The following is a 17,148-nucleotide window of genomic DNA, read 5'->3' as shown; positions in this document are numbered from 1 at the left end:
CAGTAGGATGGGGAAGGGAGGCTAGCAGTGCAAGGGAACTTCAGGGCCAAGAGATTGGGAGCAGGAAAGACTGAAGAGGAGAAATCAGGTTTGCTGCCAATGACTTCAAGAGAGAAGCCTGTCCAGATTAAAAAAAAATAGGAAAATCTTGGGATTATAGACTAGGAGAAGATATTGAAGAGGGAGACTAAATTTGGATAAAACTTCCCTTGGAAAATAAATTTCAAAGGCAGCAAAGGCAGGAAGTTCTGTAAGAAGTGATCAAGAAAGCTGAGCATGATGATGGAATGTAGTGTTTGAGTATGGTATTTAAGTAGCAAACTGTAATTGAAGGACTAGGTCTAGATTAAAATCAGATTAAGACTGAAATTTAGAGGCAGAATGAGAGGCCTGAAAAGTAGGGATGTAGTCTTGGAAAGGAAAGCAGGAATGAGAATGGAGGAAGAGGCAAGAAAAAACTTCAAATTATGATTGGCCAAATCATAATCGCCAAAATTGTTTCACAAGAGCAAAAAATGGGCAGGGCATAACATCTGAACAGAGGATTTTGGAATTTTACTGTTATTCTTTCTATTACCATGTATCTTTAAAACCTACAGGCAAAATATGTGTCTTGTCTTCCTGTTATGCAGTTGTACAGGTCCTGATAACTACTAGTGACTCTTTTAGCTCAAGCTGATGAGGTGTGCAAAGATGTAAAGGTTCCTCTTGCAGATGCATGCAGCTCTCTCTATAATTGAATCCTCTTTCCATTTTCTTTATGAAGAATGGGCTCATGAAAATGTTAAAAGTTTTATGTTGTGGCTGAAAAGTCAATAATTGAAAAACTAACAGCTTGCTAGGATCTTTACAACGCAGATTTCTTCCCCTGTGTGGATTATTAGGACACCAGTGAAGCCTGAGCTTCCTATAGAATGCCACTGTCATGGAGCAAACATAGTGAGTCTGCTCTGGACATGGAATAGGACTGTGCAGTAAAAAAGAGAGTTTTATGTTACAATCTTTTTCAATTAAAACAGAAAATATGCATAATGAAAAAGGCAGTAGGAGTTTTGAGAAAGGTGGTCTCATGTACAAGACAGTTAAGTGCCAAATGAAGAAAAATAACTACTTTCCAGATTTATTTGTTATGTTGTAGAAATCTCTCTGAGCATGTTTTTCAGAAATTATTCTTTTGTTTTGTTGTTTCTGAGAAGCAAATCTATTACCTGAGTGAAGCAGTGCGGGAATTCTCAGACCTTTTAGCTTGTTGCCTTCACACTCTATTTTTTAAGAAATCTGGCCACCCCACCTCCATAGCTTGTACATGTAGTGGTTCAAAACCAGGTGTACAGAAAACTGGGAGGGGTAAGAAACCATCCAGTCTCTCTCTGGGGATCAAGGCACATGGGCTACTCTGAGCAGTGCACAATCCTCATCTCCCAGGTCAGGGTGGGCAGCAGCTGGTGTGTGCTCCTACCCTGCATGGTGCCAGCTGCAGGGAAGCTGCCAGGTCCTGTGATTGTCCCTGAGGGGGGAAAATAGAGAGAGGAAAGCAGCTGGAGGCTACACAGTTATGGGTTTATGTGCTGCTGCCTTCTCAGCTTGTGTCTGTTGATTGCTATCCCCATCTCTCACTTGAAAACCTCTGTGAGGAAATTTATAGAGTGAATGTCATCTCTGGCTATAAACTTTTCTATAAGTAGTTCTATAAGTTTTCTATAGACGTAGTTCTGAATTAGCATAAATGTAGTTTGTGTTATCTAATCAGTTCTTTCTGTAAATTCTGTTATAAAATATTTTTCCAGGTCAGTTTTCAGACTGTAAATGATTATATTTTTCCAGGATTTTTTAAATCTTGCTAGAGCTTTTTGTGTGTATAACAAAAAGTTATATGATGGGTTTCCCCTAGGATACACTTGTATTCTACTAAATATATATGAGAGATCATAAGTCTGGAGAGGAGATGTGTCAAGATCCAAAAAATTGCTTTGGGTAACCATACCAACAGTACAACAATCTATTAGGGACCATCTGCTGAAAATGAACCAGCATATGGATACCTAAAGAAATGTTCCATGTTATTGTTCAGTCTTTGAGAGTAAAAAAGAAGACAGTTTGAAATTTGCTTGTGTTTAGGATTTTTTTTTTGTTATGAATATTTACCACTGGACCAACTAAACTCTGATACTTACATGGCAGTGTAAATTATTCAGGTGTGGCTTATGGTTTGTTTATTAACAAACAAATACAGTATTTCCTAAACTGATATAAGTGGAAACAAAATTATTTTGATTTTTTTCCCCCAAATAGCTACAACTATAAATTTTAACTCCAAAGCTTTAAAAATAGTCAGTGTAATCTTAGGATCCAAACATAGATGTAAAATAAGCATCCTGGTTTTCATAAGAGCTGATCAGCCAAAATGCCAACCAAGGAACAACAGGAATCATATTTCTAAAATTTACGTTCATATAAATATGGAATGTGGAGCTAAATCTCAAGCTCATATCATAGAAAGAAGCTGAACTAATGAACTGTACATCCAGGAGAAAAATTTGCTTTTGAAGTAATTTATGTATGGAAATTTCTACATGGTACAGCTTGATAAGGGTAAACCTCGGTAGTGACAAAAACAATGAAAACTCTATGTGAAATGTAAGTGCTCATAAATGGTGCTACAACCATAATTTCTATGTATTATGAGGCTATTGGATGACAGAGAAATAAAGAACATGTTGCTATACAGTATGAGGCAATTTATTCTTGAATAGCTTGAAATTGGATTGTAAATGTAATCAAGTGCATTGATGTTCCCAGCTATTTGGTAACGATGAAGTATGATTTCCCAGAGAATTTTTCATTAAAGAAAATATTAAAGTCTAAGTACTTTAATGCTATATCAAACAAAATCAGAATATTTCTTCCTGAACATTCAAATCTTTTATGCACCTTTTTTTTTTCCTGAAGGTTTGGGTTCCTTTCAACTCCAAAGATGAGAATTCACACCTCTCATAGAAAGTCCTTTACATTTATGGTCCATGTGTTCTTGAGCTCAGCAAGTGCATTTCTGTCAAAGGTGAATTTGACCTGCTGCATTGGTGGGATATGCAGGTTTCTCAAGGCAGCACATCTTGCTTTATTTATGGCTGTGAGAAGAAGTTAACACAATGTTGAGGCTTTTTTCTAAGACTGTTGTCCAGAACACGAGCAAGAATGGTTGGTTCTAATGCTGTCAAGTTGGATTTCTTAGTGCCACTTTTAGATTAACATGTTTTTTATTTTTGTCCTTTTAAAATAGTTTTGTGAAAACTAGTCATTTTTCAATATAGATTTATACCGAAAAACATAAATCGTGTGATCATTATGGTTGGATTAGCAGAGTTAGTAAAACAATCCTCTCCTATTCTCTAGTTCTGTGTAGTCATAACTGAGGCTCAGGCTTTGAAAAATGAGGATTTTTATAACTTTTTTAAACCCATCACTCTCGCTATCTCTAACCTCTGAAAAGTTTCTATCTTCTGCTTCCCCTAGGGAGCATCACCACTAGGATATTCCTACTTTTTTTTTTTTTTTTTTATGAGTTGGGAAAGAGGAAAGGTATCTTCTAATCACTTGCTTCTCCTGGCAGCAGGGCATAGGGTCAACAAATCCACATTTTCAATAGCATTACTGGGAGAGTGAGTCTGCCCAATGAAGCAATTATCCTTAACAGGAGTCACCAATGAAGACACACTTTAGAAATATGTCCTTTAGCAGGCTAGCGACTGTAGCTATTTAATTCTCAAAGCCTAGGTTTTTGATCATATCCAATTGTCCATTATTGTCAGGAGTACCATGCACTCCACTATCCTGAAAGATAGTCACCAAGTTTTTAGACTACAGGTGTCACAGGAGATCCTCACTGGAAACAGAAATGTTGGGGTTTTGGTTATTTTTAAATTTATAAGTAGATATACAAGTCTTCTATCAAATCAGTCAAAATACTTCTAAGAGAATAAAACTTAGCTTTTTACTCCCTGTGACCTACTGGTCAAAATCATTAATACTACAACACGTTTTTTAAAATGTTAGCATTCACTCATTAAAACTAATGTAATTGCAGCTTGAGGCATTGCCAATACTAATCATACAATCTATTATAGGAAGTACTCATAATAGCTGTTGAAAAAAACATTGTGGAGTTACTGGGAACAATGCATAATGTGTTTTCAATAGTCCTTTTTTCTCATTCCATTACACAATAGAAATTAAGAATGTATTACAGTATAGTTCACTAAAATATTAATGTCTTTAATAACTCTAAGATAGAATCTCCCTCAGCCCACATAGGGTAAAGTTCACCCACCCACCACTGACTTTGCATCCCCATCCTCCTGGCACCATCCCACTTGTGCCGACCCACTTAATGTAGGGGAGCAAGCCAAAGGTGTCCCTGAGCCATACTGAGAGAAATTAAAGGTTAGTTTATACAGTGGAGAGAGTATCCTGAAGGCAAGTTCACAAGTGGTTTTATGGTCCCTTTTGCAAGCTCACAGCCTTTACAATTTTTTTTCCCTGCAAACTCTGTTTTCTTTCTTTCCCCTCCAGTTCAGAGGGGGGACTCTGATCAGCAGGATTTCTGTATGTATCAGGGAGAAGAATATTTGGTTTCAGATTTCTGAGGGCTTTTGTAATTGATGTCAGCGATATGCATTTAATTGAATAAGGTCTAGGAAGCTTCACAGGGATCCTTTAAAGAGAGTTTCTCTCTACAGATTCCATCCCAGTAGTCTGGGAAAGAGACAACTGAAAAAAAAAGTTAATTAATAACATTAAGTGTTTATCCAGCTAGTGCCAGAAGGCAAGGGACTACTCTGTCAGCTAGACTAGACAGGGTTGATCTACATAAGAGAAACTAGAATTTCCTTCTTAAGCAAAAAAGATCCTACATTTTAAATGGAAAAGAAAAAATATATATATTTATATCAAAACCTATGAATAAATGCAAAAGCACTTCCAGCCTTTCTATGTTTCTATGAATTCAATTAAAAACCCAACAAACAAACAAACCACAAAGATTTAGCTAATATAGCTTTAAATTTAATGATACTTTATTCTGACAAATAGAGGTGATCTGGTAACAAGGAAACTAACTCTGAAGAAAAGATAGGAGTAAATTAACTTCAGTCATGCTGGAAAGCTGTTTGTGGAAATCAGAGAGTAGAAAACTAATGTTGCATTTTGGAGATATAAGTCTTCAAATGTAAAACTCTTTCTTCATGGTTTAGAATGGAGTTCAGCTTTAAGGTCTGCATCATAAACATTTTCAGAATTGGTTTCTAGTAAGATAAGAAATAACAGAAAGTTTTCCCTAGCCGTAAATTTAAAAAAACAAACCTAATGTTTAAGTACTGTTGATTGCCAAATTTCCAGGTGAACCCACGAACTGGTGGATGGTAGGGTCATCCAGGACACAATGGATAGGCTTTAGAAAGCAAATTAAAATAGCCCAACAAAAGGTTTATGCAATAATAACCAAATGGACAGTTGAAGTTACCATGGCAGGTGGTACAGCCTGTGATAGTTCTAGAAAATCCTCAAGAGTTTACATGAGCAGAAGCTCTATCCCAGAGCTTTAGGCAGATTTTGTATCTCCTGTGATCAGATGGTAAGATCTGTGGAGAGTAAGGACTTTGATCTGTCTTAATGGTTGTGAGTTTTCAGAATTTTTATTTGCTCATACAGTGATGAGAAGAAAATTCTGAGAAGAAAATGGCCTACCAGGTTTTGTTCTGAGTGAATTTATTTTGAGGACAGATCGCTTTATATCCAGATATATAGTCCAGACTGGTGGCAGTGGCATTTATAACAGTGTGCAGATCTGCCAGGATGAGACAGATTCACCTATCCAATCACAGATGGTAGAAAATATGACTCACAGATGCTGCTGTGTGAGAGCTTGGCTTCAGCAAGGATTCAGGAGCACTTGCATAAATGGATTTTATTAGCTACCATGTATTTCTCCAAAGGCTGATTGACTGTTTGCTAGAAGGAAAATGAAAAGGGAAAAAATGAGAACCTTCCTCTTAAAGAAAAATGACATTTTTGATTGTGAGCAGTCTCACTAGCTCATGACTCTTTTGTCAGACAGAGAATTTGTTGGATTTGCAAGATCTGAGTCAAGACTCCTTCAGTGCATCTGGTGATTCCCGAGGAGTGAATGTACCGAACTTAAGGAGTTCTAGTGGGTGGGAGTGATGGCTGGGGAGAGGGAAAGCTGGGCTTCCTGCAGGTGGAAGGGAGAGAGCAGCAAGCTTTTTAGAAGTGCTGTTAGTGATATACCAGTGGCATTTCTCAGGGCAAATCTCTTTTAGGGGAAGCTGCTAATAACTGGCAGAAGTGAAAAATTATTGAATCTCAGAGTTTTGTTCTGAAAGCTGGCATTCTGGTGGAGAGCTGTGCTTCAGAGCTGTATTCCAGCAGTGGTTTTGCCAAGGACAGAGCAATACTGTGATGGGTGTAGGAGACAGCCCCAGGTGCCCCGCATTCAGCCCTCTCACCCTGCAGCAGCAGCAGCACCACTGTGTTTTACAGAGCTCATCATGCTGGTGTAGGTCACTTAGGTTATCTTATGGGCTTTCTTTTGCTTGCCTTCCTCCTGGCTGTCTGGCAGAAGCAAGGGATGAATAATACCTGCTACCAGTGACAGCTGCTGTTATACAACTCCCCTTCGGTCCAGAAAAGGGCAGAGTAATGCAGCAAAAAATTACTCCAAGAGGTATCCAAGGAAGAGCTCAACTGTTTGCTGTATCTCTACTCTTATCTTTTTCTAATAACTACCTGTCCAAAAAAAGGTTACCAAACTTACAAGTGAACAAAAATACTGATCTGTAGTAGTGCAAGGTTGAATGAAAGATGTACAACAGCAAGGAGATAATGTGATAACATCAATAGGAAGTTATTTATTTTGATTCTGTGAGTGGATTATCAGTATTACTACTTTTAATAATATCCTTTCACTCTTTTGCTTCTGGTATTGCTGTACCAGATTGCTTAATATTACCAGGGGTTGGTAAATCTAAATCCAATGCAACCTTACTTTCAATATGAAGATAGCTCATACAAATATGGAAGACATTGGGCTGCTTACCTATTCTAGGTAAAATGTGCACTATTTCCGTTAGAAAGATAAGATATTTTGAGGGTTTTTTTCAAGGAACCTTTTTGCCTTAGAAGAGCAGAGGGAGACATTTCTGGCAAGATGCTTTCACATAGCTTTTAGTTAATCAAATGCATAGTTTTAGCTGAAGTTAATTGTCTTCACCTCCTTTTGGGGGGCAGGGAGTGAAGAAGGGAGGGTCATATTTCATAACACTAATTTTTCTGACCCTAAATCTTACCCAGGATAGGTGGGATGAATTGTATTTTATAGCCTTTTGTCCCTGCCCACTGACTACTGAGAAAGGCTAAACACATAATAGTTCAACAGCCTACTTCAGTAAAAAAAAAACTATCATCAGCTAAAAAGGAAGGCCAACTAGAATATGCCAATACAATAAATTCCCTAGCCATTTAAGAGGGAGGAAAAGAAATCTGAGTTAAGGTGTCAACATTTCATCTAAATCCATATTCTCCATGGACTTGACTCCCCACTGTTTTCTCTTCCATCTATTTCACCCGAGCCCTGTTTGCAGGCATTAGAAAAGAGTTTAAAAAAGACATGGGCTTTTTAACAAAAGCTAACCTGTTTCTTTTTAGCTTTGATTGCCACTTGATAAACAGCTAAAAGGTCAGACATAGTTCTGTTTTCCCAAACAAGACAAGGGACCAAGCTGTGTCTGAGAATCTTTGCTTAATACCTGCTTTCATTTAAGCTTTATGAAGAAACACATTTCAACAGTCTTCCTCCCCTTGCACAGCACACCAAGGCACTTTTTCCTCTCCTTGCCAAATCATCCAGCAGCAAGACATATTACCATGAAAGCTGCCCCCTCCCCATTCACCTGCCCTCTCCAGACATACCTGTGCTGTCTCAGAATTCTGAGATGGCTGTACTGCTTCCTTGCTGCCACGAACATGTGGAAAGCATCCAGTGCTTTATGGCAGTGCTAGCTACATGGATTTACATAACAGATCTCAGGAAATGAAAATATTGTATCGAGTCCTTTAGCTCATTCTGATTTCTAGCCTTTATTTTACTCTTAGTTTATTCCAAATTATCTATAAAATAAACAAGCAGATTAACAAAAAGTGGTGCACAATGTTTCCAAAACATCTTTCGAAATAGAAAAGACATCACACCCAGCAATATGAAAACCAGGCTTTCTAAAGTTCTTTATACATTGTTTCAAATTTTTGTCATTTTCATAATTTCCTTCAGCTTGATAAGAATGTAATGCAAATACAATTTATTCTACACAGGAATACTAACCTTGCCTCTATTAAGATTAGCTGACACTTCTGGCTTTTAAATGCATTTTTGAAATCCTAGTAATTTCATCAAATTGAACTGAAATAATCACAACTTTCTTAAGCTTCTCAGACTTAATCTTTTTTAATATTTCATTTGGATTATTCATTTCTATTCTGTTTCCCAGAATAGAAACTTGGAAAAAAATATGTGTATTTGTCCATGTTAAAGCAACTTGGCAAAAACTTTTGACTATCGGATGAGTGTACTTGATAATAGAGGTAGATATTAATTAAGAAACCATGACCATGGGCTCAAGAGCACTGAAATAAAATTAATTTAAGCCTGATATTTCAACATGATTACAACTTTGCAACTGAAATAATGCAATCGCAGTGTATTTTTTCTGTGTTGTTATGTGTACAACAGTAGAAATTACATAGGGATTGCATGCAGTTATAAAAGACTCTAATATATGGTTTGGATTTATATTTTTATCAGCAACTCTTGTTTTTCTTTTTTGAACCTAAACCCCAAGCAAAATTAAAAGCATGTTTTATGCTAGATGTGCCTTAAAGCCTCTGACCTTCGTAATACAGAAAAAATACATTATTCCTTCCTGCTCCCTGGGTAACAGAGGCAACTATTAAATACATAGACACAAAAAACCTCCAAAATAAACTTTTGATAGCTTCTGCATTTCCCACATCCAAGAAGGTTATGAAAGAGTGAGCACTAAATCTTAGTGAAAACTACCTCAGTGCCTTCTACTCTGAGAGGTTGGTGAACATTTTTCCACATTTGCATGCATAAACACAGTAGTGCCTCCCTAGAATATATTTTTCTCATTTTCCAGGAGTTAATATTAAACCTGGATTTCAATATAAATGTTTGAGAGTCTTCCCAAAGTTTTTTGAAGTGGGAAAGCACTTCAGATACTTCTAATAACCATGAAATGAACTAAAATAATTTGTCTTGCTTTCATCTTTCTATATTTCTTTTCTTTGTTCATTGTTAAAAACTTTTACTATTAGCAACCTGTGTCTGTCTCCCTTTATAGGAATAAAGCTGTATAGGGTCTATCTGTGGCTCATGGGAATCTCCCTACTTCTTCTTACTATTTTTTTTTTTTTGTGTCTCTCCAGATCATTAAAGACCAGAAGCTACTGGGGATAGTTGGAGGGATGCTACTGATTGATCTTTGCATCCTGATTTGCTGGCAGGTTGTGGATCCTTTGAGGAGGACAGTGGAAAAGTATAACATGGAGGTATGTCCTCAAGCCCAAGTAATATTAATGGTTGCATATCAGTATCTACAGCTTTCCATAAGATTAAGCTAAAGATGCATTAGGTAAAATGAAAGCAAGTCAAGCTGTGTATTTTGGGGAGGAAGGGCTCTGGTTTTCAAAACCAAATAGAAAAGAAAGAACTGCAACCAAAAGAAATTGTGTATGTAGTTGCAGGTGCCACATTTCTGTCACTTGTGAGACATTTTATTTGCAAGGGTTGTAAACACAGGAGAGTCCTCTGCTAAGACTCTCTATTAGAGTCTGTTGCAATAAATAATAGATTATCAGAACCCATTAGTGAATTTCAGTAAGAGCTCATTCAAGATAAGTGCAGGAGAGGTCACTGCTTAGACTGCATTCTTTGTGGAGATGGTCAGGAATTATGTTACCTACTGATATATTTATTTGCAGTAGTTTTATGTGCATGCACCCATACTGACTGTTCCTCTTTTAATGGTATTCCCAGAAAGGTCACATAAGCAATTTTGATAGGCAGGAGGTAATAGCTTAATGCCATCTGTACACAACACTCTAGTTGGTTTCTTGAAGTGGAGCTTTCTGGACAAACTGACTGCAAGAAACATGGCAACAAAAATTTATACCTAGGAAAAAAAACAATATCTGTATGTGGATGTGCATTGTTTGAGAGTTTATTGCCTCCAACATGGAAACTGGTGATATTTGAAAACTAGATTATATGCGGACAGTCCAGAAGTGTTAGTCTCTTCTCCTATACTTGGCAATCAGTAAGAAAAAGAACAGTTGTTTTCTCTTCTGATGTTAACATTTGTAAGAAAATATATACCATTTAGCTCCACTGCTTTTACTTTGTTCTTACTTTGCAGTGTAGCTCTGGAATTTTATTAGGAGAAATTTTACTTTTTTAGTATAATTTGTAGAAAATACCTTAGAACAATGCCTCTTCAACTGCAAGGAATTTCTTTGAAAAAATCATTTTAGAATCTGAAAAGATTTGTCTCAGTCTTTCCCTAGTGTTGGAAAGACTTCCCAGCTAATACAGTTGTCAATAAAAAATAGAAAATGTAACTGAAATTTGTCTGCTGGAGACACTTTTAGTCTATGTGTGTATAGCTTGAAGCCATAGCAGCTTGTTGAGAGCCTTGTTTATTTCATTTTGCTCCAATTGTATTGTGATATTTCAGTTGTCAGTATTGTGAACATTTTCTCTGCTGATCTGAACCCAAATATATTATGACAAATAGTCACAAAATACAATTAAAATAATCTCAGATAGAAGGAATTTTTACTTTAGTTTAAACTAAAAATCCTGATATCTAGGCTTATTAGAGTCACTTGAGTATAATGTCCATAGACAGCAGCATTAACTGTGAAGTTAAACCCTAAGTACCATATATTTTAAAAATGTTTGCTGTAGTTTTAAATTATTGCAATTTCCATCTGAACTTTTCAATGCATATTCTTTGATCATCTAATATATAACACTAAAAACTTAGTGTGTTTTTTCCACATCTGGGGCTTTCCAGAACATGGAGCTGCACACCAGTTGTCTGAGCTTTACATAAGAACTGAAATTCTCCTGGAATTATATAAGCCCATGCAAAATGACACTCACTGAATGCATACATGACAATGTTTGATATTTTGATCCCTCAGAATAGTATTGGCTTGAACTTACAGTTAGAGCTCTTAGCTATTACAGTAAGTTGTGCAGAATAATTTTTAAGCTAATGGATTTGGGGTGGGAAGGAAATAAAAGTACCATGCTAGCAAATGTAGTCATTAAAATATTGTATGTGCATAAAATGTTACTATAAAGGCAGTGAGGTGAACTGCAATTTACTTTCCTGAAACACGCCTCTTCGGGTCTCAAAAAATCCTGTGTGAAAGCAAATGACAATTGTCTTTGCTGCTATAATTATTATTGTTGTTGTTTGTTGTTGTTGTTGTTGTATTATTTTTAATTTTTAGGTTTCCAAAGTGCAATGGTGAATTCTTTATTTGAGTTCCATTGAGTACATATTATCTTTTCTGTGTTTGGAAAATACTTGCCACATAGTAAACACTACTGGTGGCAAGTTTCTGTTTTATTTCAGCAATATTTTGTAGTAGATATTTCTTGTCCCACTTGATTCTGTTAAATAATTTTAAAGTGATTATTTCTGTCAGGTAATGCTAAGCCAAGTGATAAAGATTAAGCTAAATGTAAGCTCCAAAGTTATGAATGCAATCAGTCATTCTAGCTAATGAACCATTTGAGTTCTGTTTATGAATATTCATCAGCTTCCTATGTGATAGTTGGGCATTTGGCTTCTATTCGATGACCCTCTGTTAGTTGTGTCTTCATAAACACATGAATGAAAGGAACCAAGACAAGAAGCCTAAAGACTGGTAATGTCCTGTGCTGTTTGCTATTATTTACAAAATAGTTCATTTTAATGAAGCAACACCAGTAAATTATCAAGTACTCTTTAAAAGAGTTCTTAAACCCAGAACTTTAAAATCCAGGCTCCTTTTCTGGAGCTGTTTGCAAAGTCCAAGCAATCCATGCTTTATAAGCTGCGGATAGGCAGTCTAAATCTAAAAACACAAAGAGAAGTTAAGACATTTTGAGAGACTCTCTGGCTGTTACAGAAGACAGAAATCCTATGGAATGTTGGATCTGTCAGTTTTCAGACCGATTTCTGGCATCCTGACCCTACAGGCATGGTTTCTTTAGGAAAAGCACATCTGTGGCTGCCATATTAAAAGTTTTATTGACTGAACTGTAAAGAATCCAGATCCTCCAGTCATCAGTGGGGGAAGTAGTTTGTGGTATATGGACAATAAATTTGCTGGATTAAAGAAAAGAGGTTAAAGGCAGGTCCAAGGCAGGGACAATGTTAAAACTTCCCTAACTGTACAGTGATCTGCAGAAGAGCCATAACGGTGTCCCTATGTACATTTCCTATGAGTGCTGTAGGCTTAATTTTCACATAATGTAAAAGCATTTGATGACACAAAGGGCTTCTAATCTCCAAGAAGCAGTGTAAAAAAAAAGGGGAATTAATCTATAATGTTACCTCTATTTATCTGTTTTCCTAGTTTCCCTGCCTTTTGCTAATTTTTCAGACCAGTGGAGAGACCAATCACTTTTTTTCCACACTCATTTCTTCCTAGGCTGAACTAGGAATTTGCTTTTTTCATCATTTCACCTTTTTTGTCATACTCAAAATGATTATGCTCAGATCTGAGCTAGGTCCCTGCCAGACTGTTTCTCCCAGTCATGTGAACTGGAGTGCATCCTTCCTTCGCTGTCTCACTGGCTGGGCTGCCCATGAGGAACTATGGTGCTTCTGTGGATGCTGCTGTAGAAGAGATTTGCAAGGCTCTACCATTGTTTGCTTTTTGACCTGCTTTCTTAAGAAGACAATGTTTATATGCTCGGGTGCTCCATGTGATTTTTTTCCTGCTGCCTAGCAAACTTTGCCTGTTTCAGTCAAATCTGACAAATTTGAGCAGATACAGCCCTAAGGACAAAGGACTGCAACAGACTTGCTGGAAACAGCCAGCTGTGTGGAGGAGAGGTTCTGATAGTGTCTCCTCTAAGAGAAGGGTCACAGAGTGAGTTTATCCCTTTGTCTAAAAAACAGATATTTTAAATGACCTGCTACATGGGAGCTTCGCTCTTAGCTGAAGAGAATCCAGCCACAAGACAAAAAATATTTAGGAGACCAGGTCCCTCTAGTTTCAGTTGTTCAGCTGTGTTGGAATGAAACCACAGTCTGAAATAGCAAAATCCATTAGAAAGTGGAGTCTGTGCAACAGCCATATCATAATTCAATCATGTACCTAGTACAGTTGAAAGGGTCCATGTGTACACATGCACTCACACTCACCTTTTGCTCACAATTAGCTCAGCTAGTCAGAGCATGGTACTGATAATGCCAAGGCCACGTGTTCAGTCCCTGTATGGTCCATTCACTTAAGAGCTGGACTTGGTGATCCTTGTGGGTCCCTTCCAACTCAGAATATTCTGTAATTTTGTGATTCTATGGTGTAGTAAATCTTTTACTCTAGAGTTCAGCTTGAAAGCCTCTGACTGGCTTATCTTCTCCCAACACAAATATCTATGAAACAGATTGGATCTCTGTTGCCTTGGAAGGTAGACAGTGATCATGTTTAATAATAAATAACTTGTAGAGGAAATGGACTACCTTTTATAATTCCCAAGGTAAAAATATTTTGCATTAGGGATAGATTCAATGAAAGTAGTATCTTGCATACTGGATGCCAATATTTCTTGTAAATTTTTAAAACGTTTATCCAGGGCAGCAGCCCTTTATATTCCTTGATGTCTTAGTACCAATTAAGTAGTTATTTCTGTGATGTTTCCTCTTATGCATTCTTATGATAGCATTATCAATATTTAAAAATAAACTCCATTCTGGTATCTGGAATAGCAGTATTTAAGGTTTCACCCTAATTTGTCCTGGGATGGTAATAAACATGAAATAGAAAAAAAGATCTGAATGAGATGCCATTTTAGAAGACATAGAAGAGAAAAATTAATCAATGAGACTTGTCCTATTTGGGCTTCTAGCATTGATATAAATGTGAAATGCAGAAACCAGTATGAGGAAACCTTATATGAGGATGTTGTAATAAAAAAAATACCAATATGCAGGAAAGATTAGTAGGCTATGCCAGTGTCAGAGTAGTGCAGTATGTTAAAGAAAAGTCAATTCATATTACCAAATTATTAATTTCAGTGAGTGAGACAGAATTCCTATGTATTACAAGTCTATAACAATGCCGCCAGACACATTACTACACAACAAGCCAGAAGGTCGGCTTTGACTGATATGTTGAGGGACTCAAAAACATTGCAAAACCAAAAAAAAGGCTATGTAAACTGGACAAATGTGCTGTTCAGACTAACTCATTTGTAATTCAACAGATTAGAGAACCCCCAAGCAGAGACTTAACCCTTGATTTCATTCTGAATAGCACACGGAATCTGTTCCAAAGTCTTGATATCTGAAAGAGTTTTCCATAGCTACAAATAAACTGATCTTAGTTTTGATAGCTTTGAAAAAGCAACAGCCAAAAAAGGTCTGTAGAGTGGTACTCACCTTCAGAAAGCAGAAGAATATTAAATTAAGGAAGTGTCTTAAAGAGAGGCTAAAGAGTAAACTGTAGAGAGTTAAATGTTTACAGGTGGTTTAGAGAGTGTTAAGAACTTCATATGTGAGACACAGAGTAAATTCATGCCACACATCAAGTAAGACTTGAAAAAGAAAAGACTCAGTGTGACAAAACAGCAGGAAGACATCCTTCAAAAAAAATAATATTATATCCAAACAGGGAAAATATGCAGGATCATAATGTCTGGTAAGTTAAATGTAGAAGAAAATAAAGCAGTCTAAAAAAGCATCTTACAATGAATGAAAGAAGAATAATAAATCTTTCTGTAAATACCTGTAGCAGCAAGTTTGCCATGGAATCTTGGAAATAATATTTAAGCAGAATAGAAGATCATTACTTGCAGAAAATAAGGCTACATAGAATGATGAAATTATTGTTTTGCTGCTTTGTTCAGCAAAATTCTTAGTGGAAGGATTTGTGGAGATTGCTGTACTAGAACCCTTTTGATGAACTCACTGAGGAGTGACTGGAATTGCTGGTAGGAATAGGGAAACTGATCAGAAATAAATGAATGGAAAAAGATTCTGTTCTCCCAGGTTTTCTATAGCAATTCAAAAGAATAATTGTCAAACTACTGACAACAGTATGTAATCATTAGCTCAGAACTGCTTTGATATCTGAGCAAAATGTTGCAAACATCTTGCCATGTTTTCAAGACAGAGTAGAAACCTTAAATTTTTACGTTAATGTAGTAGGCCAACTTATAAAAATTATAATCAGGAGTAGGATTAGAAATTGATATACTACATTGAGAAGTAGTTGACATCACACTTGTGAAGGAACAAGTCATAAAAACTTAGTGAAGTCCATTGAAGAAGCCAGCAGACATGAATAGAAGCTGACACAGTGAGCTAGGTCTCAAAAAAAGGACTCATCAATTTCTTTCATCAAAGGCTCTCACAGAAAGGAAATAGACATCGAATAAGAGAGAAGCCCTCAACTGGGTATGAAGTTCTTTAGAATAAGGAAACAGAACTAAGAAAGAAATAAAAGTTCATTTTCTAGTAAGGAGGCATGTTGCCAGTAGAGTCCTTCAGGACAAGTCCCAGTCTTTGTGCTGGTACCTGTATTGTTCAGTGAAAGAGGTTATATCAAGTTATTTCAGAAAATATAAATGAGGGCCGACTGTGAAGAATACAGGACAGACACTGCAAAGCTTAACATAAAGTGAAATGATCTTCCCTTATTGGAGCTGCAGCAGTAAAAATAAATGTTGTCTTGTTTGTGATGTAAACTCTTTCTGATAGAGAGGAAGGTAGAATTATAGATTTAAGTTCAGCTAGAGGAAACCTATAAATAGATAAAATAAATTGAGTACATCTTACATCTTTCTGAATAAGACAGAATACAGAATACAGAAGACAGAATAAGCCTGTCTTAAAACAATTATAATTGCCTAAAGTTTTCATTTAAATAACTAACCCAGAACAAAATCACATTAGCTGGCTTGACACGGCTCTCTGAGCACCCAGATATGTTGAGTATATCCTCAATAGATGGATGTAAGTACAAGAGGACTGGAGGAATAAATATTGTTCCTAGGTTGTCTGATTGTCTTTTCTGTGGGACTGCTCTAAGAACCTGAAGAAATTAATGCTACTGAGCTGTTACTTGGGCTGTACATGAATTTAACTATATATTGATATACAATTCTAAAAGTTACTCAAAATAGTAATTCAAGGTCAATGGTAAGTAAGAGTTGTGCAAAAATAACTGAGATGGGATGTAAAGACTACTCAGGAAGGAGTGCATATATTAAGTGTGAAAGTCCAAGGTGAGCGTGGTGCTATACCCTGATGGACTAGTTAACTAAGAGCTGTGGTCATCAAGTATAAAACATTTCGTTAGGAAAGACTTTTGTCTTTTAAAATTGCTTTGTCCCTACATTTTTTCAGTGAAAGTTATGTGAAAATTTGAATTCAGCTGCACAGATGTAGATATTTTCCTTTAATATCCATTTTCATTAATAACACTGCTGTTGAAGGGACTGGAAAATACTTTGGTCCAAAATTATACACAGAGGTGTGTGGGGTGGGCTGGGGTAGGGAGTGTTAGTATCTACATGATAACATGGTAGTAACTTAGGTATGGAATTGGTGAAGGTGTCTGGTTCAAATTCATGCACTCAAGCAGGTTTTTGTAAGTTCTTTGACGTTTTGAAAAAATCAGATCATGCTCTTTTTCTGCACCTGTATATATGCATAAACAGATGTGTTTATGGGGTTCTGGTTACATTGTGCTGTTCAGTCAGCTAACAGCCAGATTAGAGAGATCTTTGTTAAATGTATGAGGTGAAACGAAGAATTTAATTGGCTGAAGTAG

At 36.5% G+C, this 17,148-nt stretch overlaps 1 protein-coding gene across 2 annotated transcripts in view; it reads left to right on the top strand.

Moving 5' to 3' along the window:
- The window catches only part of GABBR2 (gamma-aminobutyric acid type B receptor subunit 2), a 454,194-nt gene that overhangs the window by 315,818 nt on the left and 121,228 nt on the right, over positions 1–17,148 (top strand). For both annotated transcript variants that reach the window (XM_068194855.1, XM_068194863.1), the window contains one exon: positions 9,517–9,639. In XM_068194855.1, coding sequence (XP_068050956.1) covers positions 9,517–9,639 — 123 coding nt within the window. The remainder of the gene's footprint in view (positions 1–9,516; positions 9,640–17,148) is intronic.

Source organism: Anomalospiza imberbis, chromosome 1 (genome assembly GCF_031753505.1).
Source record: "Anomalospiza imberbis isolate Cuckoo-Finch-1a 21T00152 chromosome 1, ASM3175350v1, whole genome shotgun sequence".
Lineage (NCBI taxonomy): Eukaryota > Metazoa > Chordata > Aves > Passeriformes > Viduidae > Anomalospiza > Anomalospiza imberbis.
Note: the sequence above shows the minus strand (reverse complement) of the source record. Positions and strands in the feature narration are given on the sequence as shown.